This window comes from Cavia porcellus, unplaced genomic scaffold (genome assembly GCF_034190915.1).
Source record: "Cavia porcellus strain 051 isolate PalLab524CR breed Dunkin Hartley unplaced genomic scaffold, mCavPor4.1 scaffold_17, whole genome shotgun sequence".
Taxonomy (NCBI): domain Eukaryota; kingdom Metazoa; phylum Chordata; class Mammalia; order Rodentia; family Caviidae; genus Cavia; species Cavia porcellus.
The window spans coordinates 1,117,327-1,139,006 of NW_026947500.1; the positions used below are offsets into that span (position 1 = coordinate 1,117,327).

Consider the following 21,680-nt stretch of genomic DNA (forward strand, 5'->3'; position numbering starts at 1 on the left):
ATCTTGGTGTTTACGGTGCCTCTGAAGGGTCAGGATGGCAACATGTTTGGAAAGGGAAAAAAGTTTATCCTAGAATTGTTTTGGTCTGATATATATGTATGTATATTCTGGTGAAGTTTAGAAGACTTGGTAGAAAATGAATGCTTAGATTGAAATATTTTCTCCAACCTCCCTTAATATCCTTAGTTATCATTGATTTAGAGCTGGAGAACTACACTTGTTCCAGGAGAACCCTTGGAGCCTTGTTTGTGGGAAGATTCCCATTTAAAATGACCAGGGTGCCATGCACTGCTATGGAAACTCACATCCATTTATACTGAGTGGCTGAGTACAGACACTTTTTATTCATGTATATTAAGCATCAACCATGTGTGTGTAACACAGTGAAGAGTGTTATACATGACACCATGGGTGAAAGATTTATATCAGATTTATATCAGTGATCTTTGTCCCCAGGAAATATAGTATATGTAAAGGTAGATTTAAATAAAAAGAAATTAATGTCAGTCTTTGAATTGATAGTGGGATCACACTGCTCGTGTAGTCATGGAAGGTGATATCTAGTGGATCCTAATGAATGACCACTGAATAATCTCATGTTAACCTATTTGATATAGCCTTTCTTAAATTCTGAACTTTTCCTATAACTTTTATTATGCAGAGCTTCTCATACTATTATTTATATGTTAAAATCTGAGCAGATATGTGCTATGTGTTATTACAATAGGCTTTTTCTGGAATAGTTCTTTTGACATCTTGTTTTGTTTTTCTTAACACAACATTCTGTAACAGTTATAATCTATTAAACCAGTAATTTTTATTTATTTATTTATTTTGGGTACCAGGGATTGAACTCTTGACCTTGTGCTTGCCAGGCAGGTAGGTGCTTACGCCACTGAGCTAAATCTCTGGCCCTAAAACTTAAGAATTTGCCAGTTGGAAGAAAAGATCCTGAAGCTGAGATGGGATAGAACACACTGACTAATAGTTTTCCAACTCCAATAAAAGTGAGATGGATATTGGAACATTTGTCAGGCTCTGCAGATGACCTCATAGTTGCTTAATCTTTCCAACTTCAGGCTATGACTCCAGACTGGTTCTGGACATGCTTCAATTGAAAAAGTACACATTTTATGGTCATAATTATACAGCAGTAAAGGGATATGAATGTTGGTCTTTCTAGAGTAAAAGTTTGAGATTTATGAAAATCATGTAGTCCATTTGTTTTCTTTCTGCCTTCTTTCTTCCTCTCCTCCCTGTTCCACTTAACATCTCTTTCTTTTCTGACCTCTTCTTTCTTCCCACCTTTTCCTCTCTTTGATCATAGAAGTCCAGACAGTGTAGCTAGAGTTGGACGTAGACCTCCAGGAAGGAGATGTGTGCTTTTGACCTGGTGTGTCCTTAGGGACTAGAGTATAGATTCCAAACTGTAGCATGCATTTGATTTACCTGGAGGATGGTTAAGATCCCTTTATTAGACCAACCTCCTGAGTTTGTGATTCAGCACTTGTAGGTGGGGTCCAGGATTAGGCATTTACTGATCCAGGGATGACCCTTGAGGACGCTGATTCAGCAGGTTGCCTATATAAAAACTGTTACTTTTTAAAAAATGGAATTGAAAAATGAGAAGAGATTCTTATTTTAATTACCTCTGCTTCTGTATAAAATTGGAAATGTGTTCACTGAGTATATTCAGGAAGGAAGACAATAGCTTTCCTAATAATTTATTCAGAGTTTTTCAGTGGGAAAAAAAATTCATTATAAAGCCTTTGCCTGAAACTTGCCTTTTCTTTGTCTTAGATTTTGGGCCTTGGAAAAGTGCCATCATGTGGTAATTGAAACCAATTATAAGTCTTCTCTCTTTCCTCCCATGACATATCTTCAGTCAAGACAATATATTGTTTTGTTACCTTAGTAGTGACCTTAATTTTGATAAACAAAATATTGCAAAGAGTAAGGGCAATTATCTTACAGGGAAGAAGACTGAACTCTTTTTACCTCTTTGAGGAAGATTTAGTATATGACATTAAGCTTCCTGGAAGGAAGACTATTTGACCCAGAAATGACTGGTAGAAGTGAATCTAATTTAGCATGGCTCTTTCAAGTGAAGTTTTATATTAGATATTCCTTTGGATACAGTATGATGCCAGTTTTATATCTCAGTTAATAAATTAATGAATGTAGTACCTTGTATATAGAGTACTTGTAAGGCTTTCCCATAGATATCAGAGACAAATCCGAGGTTCAAAAAATTTTTTAAATGTTTTAAAAATTCATTTTTTATTGACAAAGTCATATAGTCATTATGTGCATATTGATTGGAAGCATGCATACATTGTGAAATGACTGGAGTTAATATGCATTATCTCCCAACTTTTCTTTTTCCCCTTTTTTAACAGGGTTTCACTATACAGCTCAGGTTGGCCTTGAGCTCACTTTGTAGCCTCGGCTGGCCCAAACTTGCAAAGATCCTCCTGCCTCAGCCTCCAGAGTATTGGCATTATAGATGTGTGCCACCAGCTCCTAACTTTTCTATTTTTCATGTGTGGTGAAAATATTTAAAGTCTACTATCTTAGTAATTTATAGAATGTAATGTATTGTTAATAACTGTATTCACCATATTGTATAATAGATCTCTTGAATGTATTCCTAACTGAAATTTTACATTCTTTGATCAATATCTCCTCCAGGTCTTTACCTTTAGTGACCACTACTTTTGTCTCTGTGAGTTCAACATTTTAGGTTTCACACATACATGAGGTCATGCAATATGTATCTTTTGTGCCTGACTTATTTTGATTAATACAATGGTTTTCAGCTTTATCCACATTATTGCAAATGACAGGATGTCCTTTTAAAAGACTGAATAATGTATCATTATGTTCCATGTTTTCTTTATTCTTTCATCCACTAATGAACATTTAATTGATCCTGTATTTTGCTATTGGTGAGTTACTTTGCAGTGAAAACAGTTCAGGTATCTTTTAACATAGTAATTTTATTTCTTTTGGATATATATTTAGAAGTGGGATTGCTGGATTGTATGTTAACTCTTTTAGTTTTTGAGAAGTTTCCATATTGTTTTCTATAATAAGTGTACTAACTTCTTTTCACAACAACAGTAAACAGTGGTTTCTCTGTATTTTTACTATCATGTTATCTTTCGACTTTTTGATAACAGTCATTCTAATGAATGTAAGGTAGTTTCTCACTGTCATTTTAATTTGCATTTTCTCTGATGGTTAGTGATGCTGAGAATTTTTATGTATCTTGGCTATTTATATGTCTTTGGAAAAAAGTCTATCTAGATTATTTGCTTATTTTTAATTATTATTTATTTTCTTGCTTTTGAGATCTTTGAGTTTCTTATATACTCTATTAACTCCTTATCATATATATGGTTTGTAAATATTTTCTCATATTCAAAAGTTTGTCTTGTCACCTTGATTACTGATTCCTTGGTTAAGCAGTTTAGCTTAATATAATTTCATTTTCCTATTGTTTCTTTTGTTAACTTGTTTCTTATCAAATCACTCATTTTCTATACCAATGATATGAAACTTTTGTATTTAGTAGTTTTATAATTTTAAGTCTTATATTTAAGTCTTTAATCTATTTGCTGTTGATTTATATATATATATATATATATATATATATATAAAAGACAAAGGTCTAATTTTATTATTATGCATGGGGCTATTCAGTTCAGAGGTCATTTCCTGAGAGTGTGTTCTTGGCGTTTTAATAGAAAATCATCTTACTCTAACACTTAAATTAATTTGTGGGATCTCTGTTCTGTTCTGTTGATTTATGTATCTGATATGCCAGGGTCATACTACAGGTGTTTTGTTTGCTGTATTTTGGTAGCATATGTTGAAGTCAAGTACATTGATGCTTCCAGCTTTGTTGAAGATAACTTTAACTATTTGGGATATATTTGACTTTTAGGATTTTCTTTTTTTTCTTATTTATTTGTTGGTATTGCAGATTATATGCAGCGCCTCACCTATTCTAAGCAAGCACTTTACAACTAGGTACATCCTTAGTTCTGGCTAATTTATTCTCTTCCTATGAAAAGTATCATTGGAGTTTTTAATAGGGATTGCATTCATTCTTTATATTTTTTTGGATGCCTGGTCATTCTAACAATACTAATTCTTTCAAATCAGTGAGTACAGATTATCTTTCCATATTTTTTATTTTGTTTTACAAAAGTTTTATAATTTTCAGCATATGTCTTTTACTTCCTATTTAAAATAAATCTAGTATATAATCTGGGGGCATCCTCCTAAGAGGTAAAAATGTAATTTATATTTTAAAAATTTGCACAAAATGTACTAATATGAAAAAAGTTGGTTAACTTTTTTTCAGGGCTAAAAGTGTTGTTTCATTAATATCAAGGAGAATTCATTTTTGCTTGTATCACTGGCTCTGACACAATTGCTTACACATAAAATATTCAGGGAAATTTTGTGACATAAATTCATCAATTCTTCATAATATCTTCAAAGAATTTTGATCTCCATTTTTTTTTTTTTGAGCTACTTGATGTCATATCAATGACTTGATGTTGACCAGAGGATGTTAGGACTAAAAAATTTTTAGATGAAGAAAAACACACAATATAAATCATTCTGTATTTTCTTCTGCAGGATAATTAACACATTCATAAGGAGCGTGTCATCATAGCCTAAGGAGATAAGACACAACTGTGATGAGTGGTGTAGACCAAGGAGATGTTAGAAGATAGATCCTACAAATAAAATATAAAACTGAGTAGGTTACATATTATGGTTCTATCTTCTAATGCTTTGCAGAGATACTGGTGAGAGCTTTTTACACAGTGGAAAATTTGCACTAGTGAAGTCCTCAAGTCAAAGCGATGTTTTCTGAGCTTCAGGAGATCAAATTAGAACAAACAAGAAGGAAAAACCAAACGCTGAGCAGTCACGTTTATTTGTCTCCTTTGCTCTCTGTATGTTCGATTAGGTTAAGAATCATGCTGTTTTCTGAGATGTTAATAAAAATAGGAAATGAATGAAAAGTTGCAGTTTTCTCTTGATTAAAATCAATGCAATGATTTGGGTCTTCTCAAAAATCCCGAAAGAAAATATAATAAAATTAGATGATTACTTAGATAGGCAAAAAAATTTAAAGGTATTCATGAACACTGAAATAGTTCTTCAAAATTACTTGATTTGGAATTGTGAAGAAATTATTTAAAAGGAATGAGAGATACATTATTAGCCTGTTATATTCTGAATCAATATAGACCACCCATTCCTTTTATGTAGTTTATGCATCATTGATAATAGATTGCCCAGGGAAAGCAAAGTATCACTTATAATTGCTATTTGAATATTTTATGTAAAAGCTAATCTTCTGAGGACGTAGAGAGATCATTGTAGATTAAAATAAGAAATAAAGATTTGCATTTAAAAGAAATTAATGATGGTTCTAAAATTGAAGAACCATTTAGTGCTGGGAGAAATAAATACAAATTGTAACATCTATCTGATGGAGTTTTGTTTAGATTGCTTCTGGTGATAAACCATCTATAATAACATAAAGGGTTTCGGTTGCCATAAATTTGCAATGTTTAGCATAATTTTCATTTGCACTTCATACTAAAATGACACCAAGAAATATGAGATTAATAGTTATTAAGTGAAAATGACTTTCACGTCTGTATTCATTTTTAGAAACGGTTACGTATAATTCATTTAGGGAGCAGAGAAAATTAATTTGTAACTGTGGAGGGATCTAGTATTTTAAAACAAAGAGAAGTGGCATATATTAATAAACTTTTGAAAGATAAGGGTGGGGTCATTTTCAACACCTCATTTCAATTTCTTGGTACCTTAGGGTATCCTTCAGATCATCACACTTTTGTTTGTTGACTCTGGGATATTATACTAATAGTTTACAGAACAGGAAAGCACATATGTGTTCCCCAGTGATGTCTCAACACTGCAGAGCACGCTTTCTCATACCCAAGGGGACAGAGGGTCAGAGAGCGGCAGCAGCGCTACAGTGCTTCTTATTAATTTTAGTTAATGTTTTCATTACGGCATATAATATTTCTGATTTTTAAAAAATGACACATTATTTTTCATTTATTCTACTGTGCTACCAATCTGCCACGATATAAAAGTTAAATTCTATAGATAATATTTCTTTTAGAAATGTAGCCTTAGCATTTCTTTATGAGCTTGAAACCCATAAACAGTTAATATTTCCTAAGCTTTCTATGTGTTTTACAGGCTTATATTGTCATGATTAGTAGAATCATTTCTAGGCAAACTCGCACACTGACTTATTCAGGTAGTGCTCAGGGGGAATCCCTGGACCATGTGGCCACTGACGTAGGTTGGAATGACTGGTACCTTAGAAGAATTTAGAAGGTGGGTTAGGACTTCTGGTCAGAGTGGTGTAATACTTTCATGTTTTGAGGCTCTGCTTACTAAAACATCTATCAAAGCTAGGTAAAATATTTTATTTAATATTAAAAAACAGTATGTAATAAGTTAAAATCAGATCTCTAGATAGTCCAGAAAAGGTTCAAGAACGATACCAGTGGTGAGTTGGGACACAGCACCCCTTGCGAAGTACTGGTCTGGTAGCCAGTTGAAGAAGCCTGCCCTGAAGCTTGAGGACTGAGGGGCTAACGGAGAATAATAGTATCTAAAATCAAGCTCATGAATGAAATGAGGAGTTCTCTTGTTCTGTCATCTCCTGTCCCCTCCAACTGCTTCTGTGTCAGTGATTTCCAAGAAGCAGACATTTGCTTCTGAATTGGGCACCCAGAACTAGACACATGAACTGGTGCTGCTGGTTTGGGAAACAGTCTCAGTGTGTTAGAATACAGCCTTAGGCTGTGCTTATTTTTTATTTCTTCTAATCATTAAATTATGTTAGGTTGTTTCTCCTTTCACCAACCTTGCAACTATCACTAACTAACTTTCAGTGATTCTGGTCACTTTAATTCATTAGCTTGTTCTAGCTTAGTTTAAAAACTGGCTCCGACCTACTGCGCTCACAAGCTAGGACCACATCACTGGTAGCTAGAGCAAAGGCAAGGGCAAAAGCCAGTGTAGTCTCTGTCTAAGGCGTCTCCTTTTTCTTCCATTTCTGCCTAACAGCTGTACCTCTTTCTGGGTTGGAAAAGGCAGGGAGAAAAAGCTAAGGACAGTGACTTTCTGCTAGTGATACAGTGCCTGGTATCATTTGTAGTTGATCTCATGTGGTCTGTTTTTCATGGTATGTTCAGTGTTTTTGAAAGAAGTCTGTGTTTAACCGGTGTCTTTAAAGATCATTGCAGCAAGGGCACGTAGGTCTTCCTTCAACTCCTGCCAGCGTTCCACATTCTCCCCTCGTTTTTGTTTGGAAGTGTGAGCACTTGATCCAGATGCCTGTGGAGCCCACTTGGTCCCCTCCTCTAATCTCAGTGTTCCTTGGCATTGGCGCTGTGGGAACTCTCTAAGCGGGCTGAACTGAGACGGGAATACTTACTACAGTTCTGTACCTGCAAGTTCTCCTTGATGAGTTCTTCAGGAGGCCTTCTAGCTTTGGTTCATAAATCTGTGAGACCAAATAAGGCATTCATTTATACAAGATTCTAAACATCAGGAAACCCCGGTAAAGTACTTGAAGGATGTGCCCATTACTCTGCATTGTTTTCTATAGTGGACCTGTAAACTCCTTCGCTTAGCAAAGAGGTTTTAAAAAAGCATGGTATTCTCTCCGACTAAGGTCAATGTGACCATTAAAAAGTGGATTGTGAACTTGAACTTGATTTGCTATGGAATGTGCCCAGCCCAGAAGATTAGTGAAGCACATGTCTGGGTCTGTGCAGTGGGTTTTAGGGATTTGACCTTAGGATTTGTATCTGGTACCTTGGCCCTTCCTCTCTTCTCCCCTGCTCTGCTTCCTGGCCACCATGAAGTGAGCACCTTTCTTCTGCCTAACCCCTCACCAGAGTTCTTGCCGAGGAGGGGATGGCCATAAATCTAGCCCCCTGAAAGCATGAATCAAATCAAACCTCTCCTCCTTTAAATTGTGGGTGCTGAATAACACCCCAGTAACAAAAAGGTGATTAATGCAGTCAACAAATTTATTTTTTTCCTTTTAATACTTTATTCAGTCTTTTGTTTTAAAGGTAAGAAATAAGGGATGGGTGTTGATTAAGTAAGGTTGACTTTACAAACAGCATGTAGATAGATATTATATAGTTTTGAGGGGTCACTCCTTGAAATGTGGGAATATTTAGTGCCTTTTGATCTTAGCTTCAGTCCTTAGCCGCAATTTTAAAACAAGAAAGTGTCTCCTTAAAATCTTTTTGCCTTACATAAGTGAGGAGGGAAAGAGAGTACTTTTCAGTCAACACAAGCTTGCAAACTGAAGTCCTAAATAGGTGAAACTAATTTCAAGAAAGTTATTAAAATCACTAACGAGGCTATCAATTCTAGCAGAAGTAAAACAACTCAAAATTATGAATATATCAGATAATTTGATATTAAATCCTGAAAGAAACAAAAGCAAAACACATCTATATTAACTGTGTTGTATAGCAAGGAATAAATCTAACAAATATTCTGTTTTAACCAAACTATCTGACACCAAGCACATGGAATGAAATCCAGTTTTGACACTTCCTTTCTTTAACCCACATCTCACTGGTTAAGGTCAAGGTCCTTCACAAGACTGACTTTATTTTAAATGACAGGTCTTGGGGGAGGGCTTCTTAGGCTGCTCATATTTCTGAAAAGCTACAAATTTGACCTCTCAGGCTCAATTATTCTGATAATTTGCTGTCATGAATCACAGCATTCGGGACTGAGTTACAGTTATGATATACAGTTTTAGTGGAAAGATATACTTATAGAAGAACAGTCAAATTATAAGATGTCTAGGGCAAGTTCTATGTGGGAAAACAGAGCTTCTGCTCTCTCCTTGTGAAGTCTGAGAGTTATCATCCTCTCACACAGGACCATTTATTTACTGGGCAGAAAACTTTAATGAGCTTCAGTGTCTAGATTTTTTTTTATTTATTGAGAGTTCATTACTTGGGTAAGATAGGTTGAGCCACTGGTCAGTGGATGAAGGCGGACAGATGAAAGTTCCTAACCTTTAGGACCAGAGGAAAGCTTCTAACCTTTGTTCAATGACCAGTCCCTCTCCAGAAGTCCCTCACCTCTACATGCTGTACAGCTTTCTACAGGCCTGTAAAGTCACTGCATTACAAGTGCAAATGTATCCCATCACTGAGGCAACTCTAAGGGTTTTATGATCCACTTACCAGGAACACAGGAAAAGACGAATTCTTCACTGTATCACAATAAATTTATTTCTTTTAAAAGAAAAGCATATATTTTGGTATAAAATGCAAAAGAAATCATTCAAATATTATAATTATAATTCAGAACTAGACTACATACGTTATGCAAAATAAAGTGATAGAAAACATTTTTCATCCAGAAAGCAAAAGAAAGGAAGAGTAAGTACAAACTTCTGGCAAACAAAAGCTACAGAATCAGATGATAAGATTAGTACAGTTATACTTGTGAGGAAAATATTTGTAACTGTATTTACCTGTTATAAAAATAGAAATTAGCATATTGGATTTTTTTAAATGGATACTTTTGAAAAATGTATAGCAACTTTAAAGTAATAAACTATATGATTAAGAAAGTATGAATTAATTGAAATCATATATAAAAACGTTAAATCAGAAAAATAGATTTTAAGGTAAAATGAAATAATACACAATACAGTTCAAGTATCATGGTTTAAGAGAAATACTATATAATAAAGGAATGATTCATTAAGTATATACAGTAATCATGGGCTTGTATGTATTTAACAAAATAACCTCGAAATACAAAACAACTAAACTGTCAGGATTATAGAATAATAGTTCAATATCTTTTATGATCCAAAAAGAAAGCAGAGAAAAAACATTTAGTAACTATAGAGAACTGTCAACAAAATGTAGAAGTTTGCGTATGTGTCTATACATATATCCATGTTCTTATTCCAAAGAGTACATGTTAAATACACATGTATACAAAACTTTTAGCCAGATAATTAAATGTAGTGAGTGATAGATATCATATTTACTTTTGAAAAATCCATATCACAGATGATAATCTTTGGTATATGTATAATTTAATTAGAAATCAGTAATATATAATTTTTTCATGTACAGGAAGAGAAGCTGTTCTACCAATTTAGATTCTAAGTGCCTGTGAATTAATTGAAAAAAAATTAATAAGGGAAAAATTTGTTATTCACACATGTGGAAGTGTTGTATACAAACTAGTTTATGGAAGAGGTAGTTATGAAGATTTGTATACACTGTACGCAAGCCTTTGAAGGGTGGAAAGTTCTGGCATTACTTGTGTGTGGATTCTTTTTGGAAAGTCCCAGTCCCTGAATGAAGACTTCACCAGAGTCAGGAAAGGTAACAGGGCTAGTATTGTGAGTGCCAATTCTTGCTGCAGTGAGGGTCAAAAAGCATCACATGTCCATCTCCAGATTTCAGCTTATGACATGTGCCCAGCCATTGGAACTCTAAATGTTGGTGTGAATTCTTAAGCACTGAGAATAAAATCAAAACTTGCTGGCCCAGAAAGATGGCTCTCCCACCAAGCACCCCATCATTTGAGCCACTTTGGTCTTTTGTCAGATCCTGGATCTGTGAAGTGATTTTTCCTTTGCAGTCTCTGCTCATTCTGTTCCTTCTGCCTGAATTTCCTGGCTCTTCCAGGACTGGCTTCTCTTCTGTCCTGACAGCATCATCTCCAAAGAAGCCTCTCCTCATTCATGAGTGTCAGCTGCTGCCCTTATCTGTTAGGCGTCCCATAATTACTTTCATCTTAACATGTCACACTTTGTATTTATGTATATGCTCTTTACCCATTCTCCCTTTATCAATATTACTGACATACACAAAATGTGGATACTCTTTTTTCTGTAATTTGTATCTCCAGCACCCATACCCAAGCCCCTCCTTTTTATCACTGTGCACCTGCCAACACTGCACTTTTTGTTTTTTTCGCTTGAGGACTTACTTTACTTTCTGGAAGCTGACAACCTATCTGTGCTTTGAGATGAAATGCTATGGAAGGAGAAATGCTCAGCAAATTACTGACAGGAGTTTGTGTATAAATGCCAAGATGTCCTCTCCCTTATGCAGAGATGATACTGACTGGCTGGGGCAAGCCTCTTTTTTTATTACTAGTAGTACATGTTTGCAGTGCACACAGAAGAAGACAAGGGGATGGATCTGAAAGTGACAAGGGGTCTGGGGACTGAGGGTTAAGCATCCCTTATTGGTTCACTCTCACTCCTGTCTCATTTCATCAGTGTTTTATGAACTTCCTAGGAAAGCTTGTGCCAAATCCTTGTTTGGGGGAATATTTCTAACACAATCACTTATAGGTATAGAGGAAGTGATTTTTGAATGGATGGATGAGAGATGAATGAATGGACACATAAAAAAAAAGAGATTGCAAAATGAAGTTCAAGGTAAAATGATGTATAACCTTTCAAACTACTGCCATGAAATAAAAGTGCAATATGCACATTCCAATTGGGGCTCTTTGGCTCACAAAAACCATGTAAAGCAACATAATTGGTGGTTTATAGAAATATAATACAGATAATTTAGGAGCTAAGAATTTTTTTAGACAGGATACCCAATCTTTGATAATTTTGTAGATACCTAGCTTCCTTCAGCAGAGCTTTTACACTTGTTTCAGTACAGTGTTTAAAATATGAAAGTATGCCATACAAACTCATACATAAAACCTCATTATAAACTATGTTCAATTAAAGGTGAGGTTAACAGTCCAAACGAGAACGTTTCAGAAATATATCTGGAAGTGAGAATTGGCCTGTGAGTGAAATCAGATAATGAGATTCGGAGGCACAGAAAGGAGTGACAACAAAAAGATACTGCAGTGCTGCTGGCTGATGTAGCTGATACATGTAGCACAGGGAGTGCTATTGGACGTTCATCAGGATGACGATGGTGGTAGTGATGCTGGTGTCCTGGAGGAATGCACAGATCTGTTAGGAACTCACTAGTGCTCCCAAATCCAAGATCTTTCCCACTTTAAGCAGACCATGAATATGAATACCAAACTACTTTGTGAGCTTCTAAAAGCAGGAAGCTCAAAGTCAAATGCCAGACTTACAAGCTCATTAAGTTTGAATCATATTTTGCATTCTCAGGTTAGTGGATGACTTGCAAGTGACTTGGAATGCCTGAGGAGGATGAGCAATAGGCTTAACTTGATGTTATAATTAGTATTATTTGCAAAGGCATGATGATGTCAACTAGTAAATCACTGATCTTTGAGTAAAGTACTCCTTAAATTATGAAATAAGAGTATAAAAATTTGGGCAACCCGCTCGGGACCCTTCTGTCTCTCTCTCAGATAGAAGCTTCCTTTCTCTCAATAAATCTTTCTACTAAAAAAAAGTTCTACTAAAAATATTTCTACTAAAAAACTAACTCTAGCACTCTAGACTAGCAATGTAATCTAGCTCTACATTTTTATCTTATTTTATTTTACAGTACTGGGGGTTGAACTCAAGGCCTGATACATACTAGGCAAGTGCTCTAGATACTCAGATACACCTGCAGCTCTAGCCTGAAACATTTAAAATTAAAGATAATGTGTCTACAATTCTGTAAATCTTATAAATTTTATATAATGTAATATAATATTGCAGATTTTAAAATGTTTGTGTTTTACCAAGTATTTCTCATAGAAGTCAACTAAGTGTGCAAGTGGAAAAATGTTCATAAATAATTTCCAGGAAAAGTTTAACTGCTTTTGGTGAATAGATATGCTTTTTTTTGTATAAAGATTGAGAAACCTGACATTTTAAAAAAATTTGACCATCATAAATCTCAAAATTAATATGCAGCTCAATTTTTCTACCTGTGTGGAAAATTATGACTTGTATATCCAGCTTTTACATTTTTTTCTGCTTTTTAAAATCTGTTCTGGTCTTGGATTATAAGAAATCTTTAACTTAGATGCTATAATTGCATATACTTAAGGGGCTTAGATTTTTTAAATTGTATTTTTCTTTTTTCACTTAATGTATCTTTGTTAGACATTACAATTTGTTTTTCGAAAATGGAGAAATAAATGCTTCATGGTCACACACAAAACATATTTTCATTGCATTATTGTTCTTTCTTTCTTTCTTATTTTTTTTAGGCTAAATGTTTCCAAAGAACAGCAGCTGAGTGTGGTGGGACCCACCCAGCCATGTGTCCGGTATTCACACACATGGTCAAGTTTTGGAAATGAGGCTGTACACACCGAGGCTGCTGTGCTGGTTATGAAAGAAGGTAAGGGTGTTTGTTATTTCCTTGTGATTATTCAAAACCAAAAGCAGAAGCCTCACCTACTCCAAATATTTCTTCCAGGAAAATTTAGGCATTAATTACCTAACTAAGGAAAGGATCATAAGGAACATCCATTAGTAATTTTCAGAAATGCATATTTTTCTTCAGAGATAGAGTTTATGATTGTTTCCCTTTGGGCCACATTTATGTGAGGAGTATTTTAGGTTAGATACCACTAGTTTATTTTATGACACGATGCACTATTGAAAACTGAAGATCAAAAAACCAGAAACAAGAAGATTGTGCTGGCTTGCCACGTTTTGAACAATTTGAATCCTGGGATCTGCAGTTGTGAAGTCTGACCTGCCCTTAGTGCTCTTGTAACACTTGGAAACCTAGAGCTTCTGTGACTTTTTATGGCCTTTGAATACGGACTAACGCGCCGCGCTGGAAAAGCAGAGAAAGCAGGGGTCCACAATACTTTTTAGTAAGTAGGCTTCCTGCAGATTTATTTTTCAAAGTTTGAAAATAGTTTTTCAAAACATCTAAGAACTTCTTGATACAAATAGTCACTGAAAGATTGAGTTTTATGTAAATAAATCAATGATCTGAATTCAGGAAACAACTTTAATGTGGTTTGAGGTTAATGAAGAATTTATTATTAACACTATTGCTTATGGAAAGTTGGGAATATTATGAATAACTGGGTTTGCCATTGTATATAAATATCAGAATATTCAGTACTAAGTAAGTTTCTGTAATAATTAATTTATAATTGTGGGTATTTGCATATATGTTGTGTGTGTGTGTAGCCTTCAGATGAGTAGTCTTTGTGTGTGTGTGTGTGTGTGTGTGTGTGTGTGTGTGTGGATGGATGTGTGTACAAACTCAGGGTACTCAAATGATGTTTAAATCAGAAAAATTTCTCCGGCTTTTACCAGCTCTGTGACCTTAGGCAAAGTTCCTACATTTCTCTGTAACTTAGTCTATAAAGTTAGAAAAATAATGTCATGCATAGATAAATATTAACTGATGATTAACTGAAAACATATTTAACATGTGCACAATGCTTGTTACATGGCAGGAACTTAATACATATTTGATAGTATGATATTGTGGCAGAAAAATTTATTTTAAAATAATCAGAATGGGAACTATACTTAAAGGTTTTTTAAAATTTATATTTTCTGTTCTAGTCCTATGAGGTTTAATTATTGTCAGTAGTAGTCTGAATCAAAGGTAAAAGTTTCCTTCCATATAGATGCTCAGAATTTGGAAAAAAACAAATGTGAGAGCCAATGAAACAGGTTTTATATTTATATCCTCAAGTTTTACACATTCTGTGTATGACATTTAGTTTGGAATAATGGTGACATTGAAGGATCTTTGCATTTTTGTAGAACATTCTTGTTATTTGTATAAAAGTATACAAACTTATCCTTGTAGATTGGAGAGATACAAACTATATAGTAGGTTACATTTTAAGATAATGAATAATTAAATGTCACAGGAATGGTCCAGTCAATAGCTGCTATGTCCGAGAGAAGAAGAACATACACTGACATGGTGGGAAAGAGAAATTGAAGGAAGTTGAAATTGAAAATGACCATCAGTAATGGGGGATTTGTGTTGCAATATTAAGTGAGGTTTGTGAGGGACAGAAGCACATGTTAGTATTTTGGGGATAAAGGATGTATATGCCATTGATGTGACAGGGAAGACATCGACCTATTCAGATGTTGGTAGCACAGTAAAATAGTTGTTTTTAACTTTGTTTATGGTTTCTTACCTAAGGAGTCTTTTAAAACTTTTCCCCATAATTCTGCCATCCCCTGTGAAATTCTAACACTGCACATGTGCTTTGTGTATATACTGTGCTCTTCCAGAGTCACCCACCACTGAATTAGTTGATTCATTTCCCCAGCCAAGACTGTTGCCCCCATGTGGGTACAGCACTATGTTTAAGATTTTATGTTGTAGCACAACCAGCATATGAGAAACATTCAATGCCAAGTTGAAAAGCATATGCATTCCCACCCCTCAGGATTTCACTATTCTTTGTATGATTTTGGATTTCTTTCTTGGTAAGTTGAGTGATCCTTAGTGCATCCTATATCTTAAAATATGGATCATTCTTAATTCTCATCAATCTCCACATGTAACAAATCTTGGTTGCATATGCAATAGGTATATATAATATATACAGATTACATCCACACATACACAAACTCACACATCCTCCTATCTGTCGATCAATCAATGTAAGGCTGGGTTTGAAATGAAAGAAATGTGCTGATTTGAAATGATTTGAACTCCTGTGTTCATTAGGACTGGGTGCTGCGCCGTGTATAGACAGACGCACAGCCCTGAGCGAGCGGCAGACAGTTCACAGATGCTTCTCTGGATGGAGCCAATGGGATGATGAACCGGGATGCCTACTCTGTAAGTTATAATTCTTCTGTCTAACTCTGTCACGAGAAGGAATGGTTTTGCTTTGTTTTTGGCTTCAATCATATCATGCCTGTCAAGTTTGCACAATCTTTAGCAGCACCACACATTCAAAGCATCACTTTGGGCTGAATATTCACAGATGACATGCGCAAAAATGCACAGAAGCCTTTCTGGTAAGCGTTTCCAATGATAGGTCATGACTCAGGACCCATGGAAACACTACTTTATATTCTGTCTCTTCATTTAAAAGACAGATGATTTAAATCCAGACAGGCCATACCTTGACTTCCGCCTCTCTTTTCTGTCTGCCCCTTTCGTATATCATCAAATTTGTAATCCACGGTTGATTCAAAAGTCCAAGGGGAAATCACTGTGCTAAATCTAAATGGAATTTCTCAACTTGTGCTTGTCATGATTAATTGCAGAACTGTGGAGGCAGTTTACTTTTTAAGATGAGGTGTGCAGTCCTTTATCAAACCTCCTATGAGGGTATTTTGGAGCCTTTGGAGTGTGTTTGACAGCACGCAGGCAGCAGGACTGGCGGTATTATCTAGTTCACTCATGCCAGGAGAAATGGTTCTGTTTAGCAGCTCCTTTACCTATTATGTATTCACGATTATTGCGAAGTCACTTAAAATGCTTCAGTGTGTTGCAATCCGTGTGGCACCACAGCACGATTCATCTATCCTGCTGCTCTGTACCTTAGGAAATTTGCTAGCAGCCTGCTTCCTTCCCCAACATGCTCTCTGCTCTTGACGTGTCTCAGTGAGGTTTCTGCAGGCTTCCCATATTAAGGAGGCTTAGTGTTGGGTGGTACATTTCTGAGAAGTGCCAGGCCACTGCTGCTCGCTGGTTTAGGATCACTGAAAAGGTCTGACCATAATACCAGCTCAACCGTGTTATAAACCCCTAAAATTAAGAACTTTGAGATGAATTGTTTGTTTTTGTTGTATGACACCTATCATAATCCTTCGCTTCTAGGTCAGTATTTGTATTTTTGTTTTATTTTTAGATTGGCACTTGGTCATCTTACCTATGCGATTTTTTTTTTTTAAAGTTTTTACTTGGACATGTTTGCAGTACGTAGTGATTAGATTCTTTGGATTGAATTGATACATGTGCATAACACATCTTAATTTATTTTAATGTCTGCTTCCCATTTACAAAAGATCTACTTCCTTGTTTTTTTACTACCTATGTTTTTACTTTGTTGTTTAGTTAAATTATGTTTTAGGTTTTCATGTAAGAGAAATAATGCAATATTTAATACTTGTGTGTCAGTTTATTACATTTAACAGTATGGTCTCAAGGTGCATCCATTTTCCTACAAATGATTCAAGTTTATCCGTCTTTATGGCAAAGTAATACACATTATGTATAAATACCACATTTTCTTAATTCATTCTTCTATTGATGGATGTATAGGCTGCTTGCAAGATTTAGTTCTTATGAATTGTGCTGCTGTAAACATATGACTGTGTAGTCGTAATATAATGTCTTTAATTCTTTTGGGAAGACATATAGAAGGGAACCAGCTGAGTCACATGGAGTTTCTAGTTTTAATTTTTGAGAAATTGCCATACTTATTTCCATAGTTGTACTACTGTATATTCCCAATAGTATAGAAAGGTCCCTTTTCTCACACAGCCTTGCTAGATTCTTGATGGTAAGCATCATTTCTGGATTAAGATGGAATCTCAGTATGGTTTTGATTTGGATTTCTCTAATTGCCAGTGATATTGAACATTTTTTCATGTATTTATTGACCACTAGTACTTCTCCTGAGAAATGTTCATTTTGGTTGGGTCTTTTGTATTGTTTTGATTTTTTTGAGTTCTTCGTATAGTCTAGGTACAACCCCTGTTCAAAGCATGTGTATTCATGAAGCTTTTTAGAGTAGTACTTTTCAAATTTAGATGTGAATAGACATTATCTGGTATTTTGTTGAAATAGAAACTTGGATTCTGAAGTGGGCCTGGGAATCTGCATTTCCACAGACCAATGCCATTATAGAGAGAATTATGTAAGGCTGTGAAGAGTAAGGCTTTACCTTGTAATGACAATATTCTTGCCTGGTAGAAATTTCTGGCTTATGTTATATTACTAACTGGGTGGTTTTCTTTCTTTCACCCTCTGAAAGCTATCTTTTCTGTGGGGAGTCATTCTGATGGAAGGAAGTGCTCAGATGGTGAAGTCCACCTGTGCCAATATGCACAGGGATTCCATGGATCCTGCCGTCAGTATGGTGAGTCGTGAGCAAGACCGTTTTATTGTGATTTGGGGCTGTCTCCCTTGCTTTCTTCGGACCAGCCAATCTTGTTGATTTAAACTAATGGCAGAGTTATCCCTCTGGGAATTGGTGACCATTGAAAATGAGTCGCTAGGAAGAAACCTACAATCTAGAGTGCAATCAGCCTCACAAAATGTGCTTTGCAGTCAGTTTTAATTATTCACTATGCGTGTAAAGGGTAACAGTAAGTTCAAAGTAGTCACTTTGTAAATGAAATAGCATCTTACTAATAAAACCACATTCTAACCTCAGATGCTAACTCACTCATGGAGCCATGATTTGAAATGTTGGTAAAGAATTCTTCTATGAGGTCTCTGTGTTTTATGAGTGAGCAAAGTAGAATGAACATGCGCTCATCATGAAGGAGTATTTACTACTTTCATGCTCTTTATATCTTAAAATTATCATGAAACAAACAAAAACCCTTTCAAACTTGATTACTTCTCAACATTTTCACACTTGATATCTCATGTTTCATGGTTGCAAGATATTGTCAATTTTGCATATGTACATCTAAGCTCTCTCTTCTGTGGAAAGTTTTCAGAAGGGCAATGATTTATCCTTTACTGCATCTACCATGACACATGGTGATTTCAAAGGATTTGTTTTTGACTAAATCATCCGATTGCATCTCCAGAGACTGTGGATGCATTTTCATTTATCTCTTACGAGCAGGAAAAACAAAACAGTATCTAAATTAAGGAAGATGAAGAAGTAGACACAAAAAGCTAAAATATTTTATCACCTGTGCTGCTCTGCTTGCCCTGTGGTCTCCATTGCTTGGCCTTTTTAAAAGTGAAATTAGAAAGTCGCTGAGAGCTCATTGCTTGTGTCCCCGTCTGCCCTTGGTGTAAGGTGAAGGCTTATGTTTCCCATGGGTCATCGCTGAGCAGTTTTTCTTATAGATGAATCTTGACATACTTTTCAAGAGCTATTTACTATTTTTAAACAACATTTTGAGTTAAAATAAAGCTGATGTTTACTTCCAGTTTACCCTTTGATGATGGAACACTGGTTTTGAAACAGGGGTCAGTGGATGCTTTGAGATCCAGGCTAAACATTGAACCATTCTCCTGATTTTAAAGAAGTAACAGAAATCATGCATTGATCAAGGATAGCAATTTATTTTCTCTGAATAAATTAATTCAACCACATGTATAACACTAATTTCTTTGCCTTGACCAGTAATTGTGATGAGCAATTATACATGTCATTGATTCATTAAGAATTTTAAAAAAATAATTATTATCTTATAAATGCATTTGTTTTGAGAGAGAAAATCTTTCAAAACATCAAAGTCCCAAAGGAGAAAGATAATTAAGGACACATATGGTCATGATAATGATATAGAAATCATACCTAGATTAATTTCATCTTTATTTCCTGTATCAGTACTTGGATATTTTGATTATTCCAACTTCTTAAACTTTTATACACAAAAATTAATAATATGCTTTCTGAAATTCAAGTAGTTAGACATTTTATTTATTCAGGGTTAAGTTGATGAAAACACTAGATCATTTTACTCAGGTAGAATCAGTGTGTCTTCCACAAGTTTGTGTTTGCCTTTAGATTTTGACACTGTCTTCTGCTATTGTAATATTTGCGTTCAGTTTGAAGCAGACTTGATAAAACCTGAGGTTCTTACAATCTGAAGTGGTAGGAGTTCAGACATTTCCTATGAGATGCTGCATTTCATGTATCAAAATGAAATGCCAAAAGTTATGTAAAGGTAAGAAATTTTGAAGCCTTTCTCAGAGGTCAAACATTTGAAAAAAGTGGAAAAAACCAATTAAGAAGATATGATATTAGCTGAGTCTTCAAAGAAAATTCAAATTCAAAATCAGCAAAGGCTCTTTTAAAACAGAATATATATGATGGAACATGCATGTCCAGCAGGTCGATAATAGTCTTGTGATAGAATCTCTAAATTAGCACCTGTAGAATGGCTAGATTTGAATTCTCACGTACTAGAAAATAATCCTAGGTCTGATTCATTCATTTATTCTGTCTGTCCCTCCATATATTATGCATACATCATATATTATATGCATATGTATATTACATATATACACATAATATATAATTGCATATATGTGGCATGTAATACATCACAATAAAATAATTTTCATGTTATTTACAATTATATAAGGTAATATAAAATTTAAAATGACAAAAAGGTTAATAATTTTTCAAATTAGGAAAAAAAGATGTAAAAGGAAACTATGTATTGTACTGTATTGCCTTCAGAAATCCATGGTTGTTATTATTTTATGAATATTTGTTCGTATTCATACATATGTAAAGCTTTAGATGGATGAAACTGTGTCCTAAATACTGTTTTTTTTCATAGATTTTCTTCTTTTCTCTTTTCTTTCCCTCCAAATTTTTTTCTGCTCCCAATAACAACTTGCTATATACCCTTTGTATTTTTCTGTGAATGTATGTGGTCATATATATATATAAAAAGAACAGTAGCCCATGATATCAGTATATCACAGATATTCCCTATTTACAGATAAAATATTTATTTCTATTTTCTGACTCAATAATCAATCCTAGTGTTTTTAATTTTATGCAACATGGGACAGATTTCCAGCAGTGGCATTGTTGGACTCCATAAATATGTACATGTTTAATTTTAATATATTCAAATATAAAAAATTTATTTAAATTATTTGTCAGACATTTTTGTGTATAATACTAGTGATTTATTTGCTTTGTTGATGGATTAAAATCTAGTTCTATCTTAGTTAATTGCTTAGTTTTTGACATATTAACATGAAAGAGAATCCCTGTATATCATATAAAATCTGGAATGTGATAAATATCTATGATAAGATTATTGTAAACATAGATTGCTACTGTAGAATAAAATTGGCTATATTTTGGGGATGCATGGACTAACTTGAATGTAAACCAAATGGTCATTTAAAAATGGAAAAAAGACTAGTTCTAGAGAGAAAAGGGATATGCTAATAACTGAGAAAAATGCTTGAAGTTAATAATGATTCTAAAATTGCTGATCTACTTAACTCATGTGAAAAATCTGCCTCTACTAAGGAAAAATGAAGAAAATGAATTTGGACAATTAGGAAGTAATGGAGAGCTTTCTAAAATAACTATTGATTAAAGGAATCAAAGGTTTACTTTGAAGATTTGAACACATGCAAATCAGGCTAGATAGCTGGTGGTGAAATTTTTTTAAATTTATGGATCCAGGAACAATTTATGGAATTTCATTAACTGGTTAAGTTTACACACAAAGTCAACACCTGTTCCCATCACTAACTCCACCTTCCTCTTCCCTGGCCAAAGTTAAGATAAATGATAATGTGTTCAATGGTTGGATGCCAAGTCTCTGAACTCTTCTTACTTCTTTAATTCATGTATTAAATCATTGAGTCTTCCAGTCAGTCTTCTAGTTGGTAAATATTTCTGTAACAGTCTCTGTGTTAGTTACTTCCAGTGCCAACTTAGTGCAGTGGGAAAGAGAGGCCAGGAATCCAGTGAATCTAACTAATGCAGTCACTAGTGCTTTGATAAATGATGATTATATCTTAAAGGAA

The 21,680-nt window shown here is 34.7% G+C and overlaps 1 protein-coding gene across 1 annotated transcript in view; it reads left to right on the plus strand.

The window, feature by feature from the left end:
• LOC100727084 (uncharacterized) overlaps positions 1-21,680 on the plus strand; it is a 357,749-nt gene that overhangs the window by 54,243 nt on the left and 281,826 nt on the right. Inside the window, exons 3-5 of the mRNA XM_063229000.1 lie at positions 13,240-13,373; positions 15,699-15,812; positions 17,962-18,066. Coding sequence (XP_063085070.1) covers positions 13,240-13,373; positions 15,699-15,812; positions 17,962-18,066 — 353 coding nt within the window. The remainder of the gene's footprint in view (positions 1-13,239; positions 13,374-15,698; positions 15,813-17,961; positions 18,067-21,680) is intronic.